Source organism: Cyprinodon tularosa, unplaced genomic scaffold, assembly GCF_016077235.1.
Source record: "Cyprinodon tularosa strain WSP-4 unplaced genomic scaffold, ASM1607723v1 ctg315, whole genome shotgun sequence".
In the NCBI taxonomy this organism is placed as follows: Eukaryota; Metazoa; Chordata; class Actinopteri; order Cyprinodontiformes; family Cyprinodontidae; genus Cyprinodon; species Cyprinodon tularosa.
In genome coordinates, this window is record NW_024039025.1 from 622,603 (window position 1) to 635,543 (window position 12,941).

The 12,941-nt window shown below is 36.5% G+C and overlaps 1 protein-coding gene across 1 annotated transcript; it reads right to left on the bottom strand.

Moving 5' to 3' along the window:
* Positions 1-5,143: 5,143 nt before the first annotated feature.
* Positions 5,144-12,303, bottom strand: LOC119788379 (tripartite motif-containing protein 35-like). Its single transcript, XM_038292692.1, has 6 exons — positions 12,249-12,303; positions 7,755-8,202; positions 7,558-7,653; positions 7,236-7,466; positions 7,109-7,131; positions 5,144-5,270 (listed from the first exon to the last, which is right to left on the bottom strand). Exons 2-6 carry the CDS (start codon positions 8,151-8,153, stop codon positions 5,144-5,146), a joined length of 876 nt encoding a protein of 291 aa, XP_038148620.1. The 5' UTR covers positions 8,154-8,202; positions 12,249-12,303.
* Positions 12,304-12,941: the final 638 nt, after the last annotated feature.

The following is a 12,941-nucleotide window of genomic DNA, read 5'->3' on the forward strand; positions in this document are numbered from 1 at the left end:
AAACATCACCCTATATATTCTAAGTGCAAATATAACTAAAGGGTTAAATGTAAAATACAGTTTAGTACAAGTCTCTATGATTTGCTGTTTTATGTTTTGTAAATGTGAAATGATGCCCTTCATTAAGCCATTTGCTCAATAATGATGTCTCATACTCTCTTGGAAAACCCAACAGCAACACAAAAAAGCAGCCATCAACTTAGTCTGCATTCTGTTAAAGAATTAAAAGTAAGGGTTAACATGCTAAGAAAAAAAGGACAGGTTTATATTTTTTTTAGGAAAAAGATCTTCACAATAATGATGTAATTAATACACATTCAAAAATTGAATATCACTTTTAAGTATACAAATAGAAAAGAAAATCCCTGTTTTCCTTTTAACCCATTATCAAATCTAACTTCATGTCTCCCCTCCTATCATTGGTTACATTTAGCCAGAGCTTGTTATTTGAATGGGAGGAGTGGACCACCCCGGGGAGGGATAAGAGGATCACATTACGCCCAAAAATGTGGAGGGCCTACAAAGGAGCCAAGAGACCTCATGGTGAAGCAGAACGGGTAGCATAGAGATGGGGAGAAATAGGAGAGCAGATGAAAGAGTGCATTACAAAGACGGAGGGAGAGATTGATTTGGGTGGCAAAATAAGGGGAAGCTGCAAGTGACAGTAAGAAAGGGAAAGGTGGGCTGACAGGTTTTCTGATTTATAAAACTAGATCAAAGTTAATTTTTTTATGTGATGGATGGATGGATGGATGGATGGATGGATGGATGGATGGATGGATGGATGGATGGATGGATGGATGGATGGATGGATGGATGGATGGATGGATAAACGGACGGAGGGGCGATTGGTAGTTAACAAGTTTTAGACTAAAATAGCATTTGTTAGAACCTTCTACTTCTGCCGCTTTTAAATAACTTTTCAAAAATATATACTGAAATGTTTAAATTAAAACTGTTTTGATATTGAAAATGTATCAACAAATAAAGGAGGCAATTAATTTTCCCAAATGTATGTATTCCACAACTTCATAGCTGCTAGGCGTCTCATTTCGTGCTCTATTTCTATGCAAACAAACAGGAACAAAAGACAAACAGTCATGAAAACTTGTCTGACCACCAAAATTAAAACTGGAATTACCAGTTAACCTTTACATTTGCTAAACTTTGGAAGGAAACTGCAATCCTGGGAGAAAGCCTCTGCATGTATGCACTGAAATGGCTTTGTTACCAACCATTTACTGAGGGCAATCAGTACTAGACATATCTGTACTAGGTATTTAGAGACAATTCCTGTCAAGGTAATTGCCCTAATATTTACCTATGCATGACAAATTTATCTTCTGTAAAATACGGTCAGTTTACAAATTTCAATTCATCTTTCCTTTGAAAAACACACCGAACAAAGAAACCTATTTTTCACTGGAGCAATGTCACATAAAAAGAAAAAATATACCCTTAATTTTCAGCTAATTGTACAGTGTTGAAAAACAAAATGAATAAATCTTTTTTTCTTTTTTACAATTTATAATGCTGTACTTTATTCACAAAGCAATTTCTATAAAAGAGAGCTAAAAAAAATTTTTTATTTTAACCTGACTTTTTTAATTTATCAGGCAGTCTTTAAACAGTTATATAGCAGTCTGCGCTCTTGTTTTTCAGGGTCATAAATATGAAACTTTACAGAGGCCAATTTCTTTACCACCCTCTCAAATAACAAAGACTGAAAAAATAGCATTAAAGTAGAGCCAGTTATAAATCAGGAAATAACCAGAGGAAAAGGCTAATGGGCTTACCTTGCACTTGTCTACAATCAGAATATTATAAAAAGTTTAACTGGCATAGCATATACAATATTAGAAAACATTTTTTTTTCTTGTTTTCACACATTGCAGTTAACACCGAGAAAGGGAGCCACATAAATTGATTTAATTTTTCTCAGATAAAATCTCCAGATGGATCATGAATAAAACAAGAAGTGAATCAAACCACATCAAATGTGGGGAAAATATGTCTACTGCTAAATACAGTAGAGGATCTAAGATCATTTGGGTCTCTTTTTCAGAGTTATTCTCTGCCTCATTACAATGTAATTTAGCTAATGTAATGTAAAGTGGCCTTATTTATTCAAAATTACACAGTTGTACTACTGTGAATGTAAAAATCAAAAATAGAGGTATAAACACTCAAGGTCATCTGATAACTGACATTAAAGAGATTTGAATTAAGCCTTTCTTACACTTCAGGAGGAGGAGTTGTAATTTATGGCTTTAATATAGAGCCAAACTCTTCCTATTGCCTTCATTGACATTTAATGATAATTATAACTTGGGTCATGTCAGGGACAAACAGACACACACACACACAGAGGCTCATGGAGCCCACCCACACATCGCCTGGTTAAAAACATGAAGACATTAGCTGTAACTTAATGCTAAGCTAGTATTGATCTACTCTCAGGGGACTTCAAGAGTGAAAGAACAGCAGACAGCACTTTATCACAGCACTTTAACATGGAGGGTAACCTCTGCAAGAGTGTGTGTGTAAGTAAGCATTTTAGTGGATATGTAAAATAAGATGAATATTGAAGCCGGGAAAAAAACCTGCACAGAATATTTAATTTGAAATTATAAAAAAAATTGTTTTTCTTATAAAATGTAAAACATTTACCCAAAGAATATCTCTCAGAGTTTTACTTGCAGGTTCAACCTACATCTATAGCATTATAATCACCAGATAAAGTAGTAATCAGACCAGTGTGTGTGTATGTGTGTCTGATCATTTTGGATTTCATAGCAATGATTGCTAAGCATCCTTGCTGCTCAAATTCTTTAGTGATTGCCGCCGAATACAGCATAAGAGCCAATCAAAACAAAAAAGCCCTTGAAGACGGAAACAAACGACAGTGCCGTGTACCTACAGCTACTCTGAAGATATCCAGGCCGCAAAAATATAAGTTAAAATGTGATCAGAAGGGTCCTGGAAACAAGGAACAGATGGTAAAGCGGCTGTATGGAAGTGCACATGTGCATTTACATGCATGTGCTCATTTATCTCCATACAAAACCCTGACTGCTCTGATTTGGGTCAATCTTGGACATATTTTGTAATCAGAGGCATTGTTAGAATCTTGAAATATGGACTGTGAGTTAAACCCACAATTCTCCACTTTTCATGCAACTGTTGTGGTTGCTTTAGTAGGGAAATGTTAAAGCATGGACAGTTACTTCATTTTAAGCTATTGCATGCAGGTTTCTGCTGCTTTGTGCAACAGGAATTAAAATGAAGTGGCTTTTAGTCAGTCTTATATCTGTCTGATTCCCTCCTTTCCTTGGTATATTCAATCTGTCTTTTTATCACCATAATTTGGCTTTTTCCTTTCTCCTTGCCAGGTGAATGGATTAAATGATAACTAAGCAAAAACTAAAGTATCTAAATCCCTCTAAATTCTTTACACATATCCTAAACACTTAACATGCATATTGATCTCATATTCTGCTGTATAATTTCAGATTTTCTTGAAAGTTTTCTATTTTAATTTAAGTAATGGTCAACCTTGTAACATTTTTAACAAAAAACACTACATAAAATTGGATAGACTTCACTTTACATAATTATTTAAAAATAACTATGCACATTAATTTACCTACATGTAAAGCTAAAACTTTTATTTCAAAGACATCATATCAAAAACCAATATTGGATTCTTACCAGGATTCATAATTACACAATGAAACATCTAAATGTAAGACAGATCATGTGAAAACTGCTCACAGAAATACTATAATAAACCTTTGTCGATGAATAAAATAGGCTGGCTTGTGGTCCAAATGCTCCAAAACAGTACACATTCTACATTCATATGGAAAGCAAAGTGTGAATAAACAAAAATAATACAAAAAAAAAAAAAATCAACAAATCAGAAAATGTTAAAAGGAGTAGATTTCATTGTACTAATTTTCTAACAACACCACATTATTGCATTTCACAAAAAAAAAAAAAAAAAGAAAAAAAAAAGAATATTAGGTAACTGTTTGGACAGTAATACTTTTAATCCATAAAGTAAATGGAGGTCTTTAGCATTGATCAAGAGAAACCTGAAAATGTTGTTATACATTTTTTTTTTTCAAGTTGAATACATTTCCTATCTTACCTTGGTTATACAGGGAAAAAAAATGTTTTACAGTGAAAATATGTAGACATAATGCAATTATAGTTTACAAATTACAATAGTGCAATATGGCCATTGGCAAAAATAACAGTGGCAGGATTCTGGACACACATTTCAAAATTCCTCAATCCACCTGGCAAACTCATTGGAATTCCAGGGATTTATCTTAACAAGCCCATGTAGATCATGTTTAGTGGGGAAACATAATAACATGGACTGCTTGTCAACTTGATACAAAATAAGAACAATGCTAATTTACTACCATAAAGAAAAAAAGCAAAATACATGTTAATGAAAGTTTTGTCAAGAAGGTCAAAATTCAGAAAGCTTGATTTAAAATGCTTCTAGAATGATGATCAACGAGGCTCTATACGGACTGATAATTTAGTTGGTAGAATTTTAACATTTCCACGAAAGTATGGATAGACTGTTTCTGTGAAAGTGTATTCTATGGCATACACCATCTTTTTTCGATCAAGGTCAAAAAATGATATTCCTTTGTTATAATCAAAGTACACCCTGATTTTTTTAGGATATGGATCTACATTGATTTCTGTGATGTAATCCCCTAGAGTAAGGTTACGTAGGACATCGGTACAAGGGCATATATAAATTGCCCATGATTTTCGATAACCAGCAAATTCTGTTTTAGTAGCCACACCTACAGTCCACAGACCATCCACTTCCACATCCCAGCTATGTTTACCAGAGTTAAAACCTTGAGCACCAAGAATGTCTACCCAGCGTAGCCTTTCAGGATTATCAGGAATTGAGTCAAAATTAGAATTTTCTACCAGTTTAGTAAGGTTATCCAATACAGTTATATGGCTGCTGCAGGTGTTGGGATCCAGAGTAACAGGAGCTTGAGAAACAGATGCATGGAACAAAAAAAAACATATTAATAACCCTGTAAGACATATTTTGATAGGAAAAACATTTACAAATTTAAAAGATACACCATTTTAAAATAGTTTACTTACTGTATAGTATGATATCTGCCATTTTTTCCCAAACTGAATACTGCAGATTGCTTATGTGTTTAGTCTCATCAATTAGTGCTCCAGCTGGAGTCTCTGGTTCTGGCAGTGTACACAGAGATCTGAAATTGTGAAGAATTCACAGAGAAGTAAAAGATTATAAATACTCACATTTTAAAGAAAGAAACACAGAAATCTTTAACCTTAAAGTATCGGTTTGACTGTTTATACATGCATTTGATTTCCTTTTACAAATATTTTTTTTTTTTATCAAACTACAGCAATCAGTGACAAAAAATCTTTGAGGTGGGAAATAGAATATGGGAATCCTTGGGGCATCTTTGGACTTTATGAAAGGAGTGTTGCATTGAGAAGGATGGAAATCCTCCTTACCCTGGGACGTCCTTGATTTGTTTACAAACCTTGGTAGAGTTATTTCAAAGCGTAACAGCTTTGAGGCAGAAGAATGTAATATAATTACGACATATGGTTTGTGCGACTAGTCAGCCGCTGGATTTTAAAACTTAAAACAGATCCAGAAACAATTTCTGAGGAGAACATTTAGAAGATGAGACACATCATTTAAATTTGAAGAATTTTCATGGCCAAGAACTTGTTAAAGTGTGTCCATCATTACTCTTTCAGAGGGAACTGTGTGGATATTGCTGATGTAGTTGCTTGTACTGTAACTCAACTTGTTTATATATGCCGGCTTTATTTTTAAACTAAAAGCTCTGTGGTATTTAAAGATATATAGAGTGCTAGAGAGTGCAAAAAGTGTTTTTTATGTGTGAGTTAAATGTTTTGTGAAAAAAAAAAGATTTTTCATTCAGCTGTCATAAACAGATATTTGAAAACAAAGGCCAAATGAAAAAAGGTATAGCTGTCACAAGATATCTTGGAGGGATTTACTTTTTTGGGATTTTTGACTGGATTGTTGCGCATTAGACAACCAAGAGCTAATCATGCCTATAGGGGGAAATTTTTCATCATTTTGCCTGCTGCAGCCAGAACAGTCTTGAGCTTTAGAATAGCACAATCCCACCCTCCCCGGTCATCTTGCACAACTCTCCATTCATGAGATCCTGCAGAAGCTGGAGAAGCTCAGCCAGCCAAAGACGATGGTTGTGCACTCCTACTCTGCCATCGTTGAGGCTGTCCTCCATCTGGTACACTGCTACCACCAACAGGAATAAAGGCAGGTCGTAGTGTATCATTCACCACTTCAGGGAGGATCATTGCTTACAATCTTTCTCCTCTCCAGAAACAGTATGCCGAAATGACTCAGAGCAGGAAAGACCCATCTTCCCTGGAAACAAGAAATAATGCTCCTCTACCAGGAGGCTGTGGTCCATCAAGATCGAACCTTCTTTCCTTAAAAACAGCTTCCTACCTGCAGGGAGTCTCAGGAAAAACGCCAAAGTCCCCTGCTAACTTTTTCCCATTGGAAATAAAACAATGACCAGACGTGTAGTATTTAATCTTGTTTCGTATTGTTGTAACTGTATTTAAATATCTGCCACTGTGGTCTATTTTACAAATCAATTAAGGTCAATTGCGTGTAGTCTATTTGTAGCATCTTTTAACCAAAGCAAATCTATCATATGTGTAAAACACAACCTGGCAAAAAGTTTATCTGATTCTGATCCCTGTACTTTCTTTCTCCATTATCTCAGTATTTGTTTATGGTCACAATTTAACTCAGTGGTTTTATTGAAGAGATCCAGTGGGTACTTTTATAATGTCATTGCATGCGCCTTATCATTGAGAAACTGGGATATCACCTTAAGATGAAGCAGATGGAAGAATGCTCTAGTTCTCTGGTTGAACTTGTGTTTCACTGAAAAAGTAACTTCCTTTATTGTTCAGAAAAATGTTCTTTGGGCTACAACTTCTTTTGCAATAATCTGAAACCAAAATACCACAATTGGTCATAATTAGAGAAGTCCTTGAAACTTACCTTAGCATTGTTGCTTTCACATTCTGTTGGAAGAAAACCAAACAATAGGACAGCAAATTAACATTTGATTTAGTTAAAAAAAATAAAAAAATTCTAAGAAGGTATAACCGTGTTATTTGTCAGTTACCAGCATAAATGAGAGGTCGTCTAATTTCATCTCATCTTCAAGGGTTTTGATTTTTTCCATGAGGTCAGAAATCTCTTCATTTAGGTTTACAAGCCTTAGGTTCATTGCGTCACTCTTAACCTTTGCTTCTTTCCGACATGCATCTATCCGGCCAGCCTCCTCCGCTCGTAAGAACCGGTAAAGTTTCTCGAACTCTCCTCTGATGGTCTTCTCTGTCCGCTGAGCCTGGAGCTGAGGAGTATATTAAGAAGAAAAGAAGAATATGATTTTGTTGCATCGATGTTTTTCTTGTACTGTTATATTTTTAAAAATTTCATCTTACCTGGATGTGATTGGCCATTTTATCCCACTGCTGTTTTTTCCTCTCAAAAGTTCCACACTTAGTTTTTAGATTAAGCAGATTGAGCTGGACTTTAGCCTGGAGAAAATAACACGTGTTGACATATGATAACCACTGGATGTTTCACAACCAATAAAAGCATGTACTGATATTTTTTTCTTTTTTAAATATCTACTTACTCTGCACTCCTCTGCTGCTTCAGTAATGGGAATGCAGTTGTGTTTTTTGTGTGCTTTTGCATCCCGACAAACCACACAGATCGGTTGTTGGTGATCCTGACAGAATAATTTAAACTTCTCACCGTGCAGGGAACAAAACTCCTTGGACCCAGCCTGCTTGTTCTTCTCCTGTCTCAAGGACTCGGACAGGTTTTTTAAAGCCAGATTTCTTGGTGGCTTAGTCATTTGAAATATTTCTTTACAAACCGGACATGTCCTCTGTTTGCTCTTTCTCCACCACTCCTTAAGACAATGCTGACAGAAGCTGTGACCGCACAGCAGCAAAACAGGGTCATCAAATATATCACAGCACACAGGGCAGGTGCAGTCTGCCTCAGACTGCGGGATGTTTGAAGCCATTTTCTTGGTTTCTTTTCTTCTTTAGTTTGTTGATTTGCTCAGGCAGAATCTTTTACTTTTACATTCACTTCAGTCACTCTAACGAGGCTCTTAGAGTTGAAAGTAAACTATTTTAAATAAAACTCACACGACTTACCAGCTACACTTACAACTGCCCGAGTTAATGGATTATCCTTCAAGTAGTAAAGTACAGAACCCAGATATTCAAGTTTGTTGTTGACTTCCTGCTATTTTTCCAAGTGGGTGGGAGGAGATGTTTTTTTTTTCTTCTACTTCCTCTTCTTGTTTGAGTTTTTTGGCAGGCTGCAAACTAACTATGATTCATTACTGCCACCAACTGAACTGGAGGCTGGTTAAGGGCATAATAAAAAGACAAAAACTGTCCTATTTGAAGTTCTTCTGCCCTTTTAGTAACTTCATACCATTGAGAAGCACCAATATATTCTTCTCCATGATTACAAAATTTGCTCTGAGTGCCTCTTTTGGATTTTCCATATTCATGTTTACCACCTGAACCTGTCCACCTTTCAATATTGCAGTTTTATGACCATATGGCTGACATTTGAAACATCTTCACTGACTTCACTCTGACTTTTGCTCCTCTCACCTTTTCATGAATTACTTCAGATACTTTTGTTTTAACTGCAATTATCACTCCTTCAATCATTATTTTATTTTTGATCAGGCTGCAATAAACTTTGTTATCTGTGTTGTTGATCCTAAATATTTTACCTTGTTGGGTGTTATTTCTGACGTTATCCAAGAGAGCTTCACTATCTGTCTACCTTTGTGTAAAAGTATAGAGTTTAATATTTTGTTGCTGGACTTTAAGGTCTAGAACCATGTTACCCCCCATTAGTTACATAAGACTTCTTAGTCAGTGTTACCAGGACCAGAACCAAACACCGAGAGGCATACTCTAGTGTCTACAGTCCTGCAGCTCTGAAATCAACTCCTCCAAAAATCTGAAATGTGCAGAAAAGATTAAGTCCCATATACTGTACCAGGACTGAGAACATTGCACAGGACAAAAAGTTTAAATAATAATTTAGCAGTTACTTTTTCAATGTTCAATCATTATTTTTTTTCCTTTTAAATGCTTTATATATTGTGGTTACATTTATTATTTATTATCATTGATTCTGTTATCTTTTCCAATTTTTCTGTGTCTTTCAAGCACCCAGCAAATACATGGCGCAGTAAGAATGAACTTTGCTTGCCGTAGTAATGTAAATGTTGGTGTGTCGCGGAGTATACAAAGGCAGTTAAATAACACAGCTTTTGCAGTAAAAAGCAACATGTGCCTCAAACATTACTTAAAGGTTGAAATATGCAAGCAGACAGACCTTTTATCTTCTTTCATTGTCACATCTCAAGCCAAATCTCTTTCTGGGGTATATTTTCCCCATTAAAGTACAGCTCCCTCATACTTGGTTCTCAACAGTGAAATTCACAAGTGATTTGACTTTTGTAGCAAAGGCTATCAAAGGCTAAATGTTTTACCATGAAATCATATGGCCAATCCATGCACAGTATGTGAGTCAAATCTCTACATATTGTGATATTTTTCTCAAATAAAATGTACTTTATAATTAAGTTTTGATCTTCTTGGTAATAAAAACAGTGCTTTTCAAGATAATTTTTCTTTAAAGTATCATTAGTATTTTAGTGCAAAGGTTGGCTGTCAGAGCAACAGGTTATCTGTAACTGTCACCATGTGAGCTCAGTTTCAAAACTTTTCTTTTTTCTTTCCTCTTTCAGCTTGATGTAATTATTACAGCTGGGAATAGCATGGCAGGGACAGTTGTTTCGTGTGACTGTTTCATTGCTTAAACACTGAATCCATAACTATAAAACATTCAGTGAACATAAAGCCCAGATTTCTGATTGTGGCCACATTCATTCTGCTGTAGTAAAACAGTCCTGGACCACAATTAGGAGAAGACAGCTGGAGGAGAGCTGGAGGCAGTCCTGAGCTGGGATCCAGACGGAGCGCAAAAGCCTTAACGCAGCTGATGGTAAACTAATTCTGCAGCCCTGATATCCCACCCCACCCCTCTCTCACATACAGACTCACAGGCTTCCGCACAAAGTTGGACAGCATCGCTCACAATTTTCTGTGCTTTTCACTTTCCCTCTAAGCTGCTCTCACACTCACTTGATCACAATCTCAATAAGTAAGACATCTGCTCCATCACCTGCCTGTAGGGACAATAGACTGGGAACAGATTCAACAAAAAGTGTGATATATATCCCTCTGCAGGCTTTTTAAGAAACACACAGAAAACATTTTTCCACTTAACAAAAACCATCCGGGAAATCTCATGGTTCTCCACACACAAAGCTTTGAAATCTGTTTACTCTGTACCTCATTACATTTTGTCCTGTTACAACCTAAAACCTCAATGTATTTACAGAGATTTTGTGTAAAAGATCAACACATAGTACACTGTAATTGTGAAGCAGAACAAAGGAGATGAATAAATGTCCAGCTTGTTACAAACTCAAGTCTAAATGGGTAAACTATACATGTATTTCTATTCAGGCCTTTTTACACTAAGATTCCTACATTTAATGAAGTCAAAACCATTAGATTCTAAAACACCTTATTAATAAAGAAAGTCAAAGCCACAGTATTAAAGAATGGTTTAGATCAAAGCTTAATCGTGATTAAGCATGGCCTAGTCAAAGTCAGAGCTGATAATTAATGGAAAGACAAATATTCCCCTTCCACTTTAGATGAGCTTCAGCTGCTTCCTCAAAGAATAGTTAAGGATTTTTTTTTCTCCAAATCTGCAAAGCTGCAAGAGATCTACCTACTGGAAGCTGTAAACTTAACAGAAATTCATTAAAGTTCTCAGTCTAATATGAATATGAATCCATCATATAGAGTGAAAAATATTGAAATGGTCTTGTTATGACTTGTTTGGGTCATTCTTTATGTGCCGAGGTCAATCAGGACTGATTTTTGGAGAAAATGTAATAATAATTACACTAAAGTTTGAGGTTGTAATTTTACAACATTTCAAAAGTTGAAGGAGTTTGAATGCTTTTCTGAAAGACTATAAGCAGACAGTATGCCAAATAAGTGAATAAAGAAAAAAGTACATCCTTCTGAGTCTTTGTTTTTTTCAATGTTTGTGCCACCTGTTAAAAAATAAGGGAGACTTAAATGAATTAATAAAGGACATGTGGCAATGTCTACATGCCAAAGGACCTTGTTTTTCCACCTCTTTATTCAGTGTCATGTCTTGGTTTTAAAGTTACTGGAGCAGCGCCTTTGCAGCAGACCATTATTTGAGTTTACGATGCGTTAAACGTCTCCTTTGTTTCTCTTTTTGGCAGCTTGCTCTGGTTGTTAGAGAGGGCAAAGACCTGTAGCGAGCTCATTATCACCAAAGCCTGTGATGGTTTACACATTGCACCTCCTTCCTGATTAATCTATTGTTGAATTTTGCACTCTGGTAAGATCTGAAGTCCAAAATTTTTCTGACATAAACCCCTGTCCACAATAACATCTGGCAAACTCATTTCATATTGCAGGCACAGGAAGAGGTAAGGTATAGATTAACAGTAGTAATAATCATAAATCACATCTGAAATGCTGCCATGTCACATGCCACACTGCTCCACTAATGACCAGGCCCATCTTTCACTGGGTATTTTTATCTGTGTGCCCTGACACTCGACTTTTGGAATCGTCCTCTTGTTTTACGTCGTCAGCACCTCGACCAAGCCTGTGCACAAGTTCTTCACATATCTATAAATACCAGCCAGTTGAACGGTATTTTCTCCCACCCACCCCCCTCTGCCTGGCAAAAGCAAGGAGCTCAGTGACTTGGCAAACAGATTTTATGCCCTTACGCCACTGATCATTTTGGTTCTTGTTCTGTCCAAACATACAGACCTCTGTTACAACCTCTGAAGAACAGCAGGTTAAAAAAAAAATAGCTGCATCTCTTTTTTATAAAACCCATCAAACATTAGAGCTTCTTTATGAACAAGGAAATTAACCTGCTGCTGCACTAATGTGGTCAAAGCATCAACGTATATCAGCTCGCACTTTCAAAAACATGTTAGAGAAATGTACAACACCTGTAAGTGGCTTCTCCGTTCAGAATGTCCTGCCAAGTTTTTTAGGCTTGCTGACATGAGGCACTAGTGACTGCGGGTCACCATCAGCTTCCTGCTATTTTGGGCTCGTCACAGCTTGAGGTTTCAATTTATTCGCCCAGAGTGTGTCAATCAATGAATGGCTGCTTTCAGGCCTGGAGGAGGAATCTGCTGTTGCTTCAGCAGGCTGAACCTTATTCTTCTTGGAGAAGAATCAGATACAAAACCACTCGGCCAACAGATTTCTCTTCACAAGATTTTTTTTAGGGGTCATCAGATGGAGGCCACTAATGATCTTAGAGATTAATCTAAGAGGTAGGCTTATTGATGCAACCTACTATAATTATCTTTAGGTCACTTAAAATCAATTACACATACACCTACTATCAAATAAGGTGGTCGGTGTCATGATGGGTTTACTGAGAGGCCCAAGATGCAGAACACAACGGACCCAGGGAAAAGATTAACAAGTTTATTGTTACACAAGCACGTAGTAAATGTACAGTTTGCTGGTTCAGGCCTGGGGACTGGTTCACTGGAGTCTGTGAGGGAGACAGTTCAGTTAGCGTTGGCTTGGTTGGAATTGATCTTGAGAGTTTCTGGTTTACCTTGAGATGCGTAGAAGAGACTTTGGGAGAGGAACTGTTGGGTCCGGAGATGGTTTGGTTCAGCAGA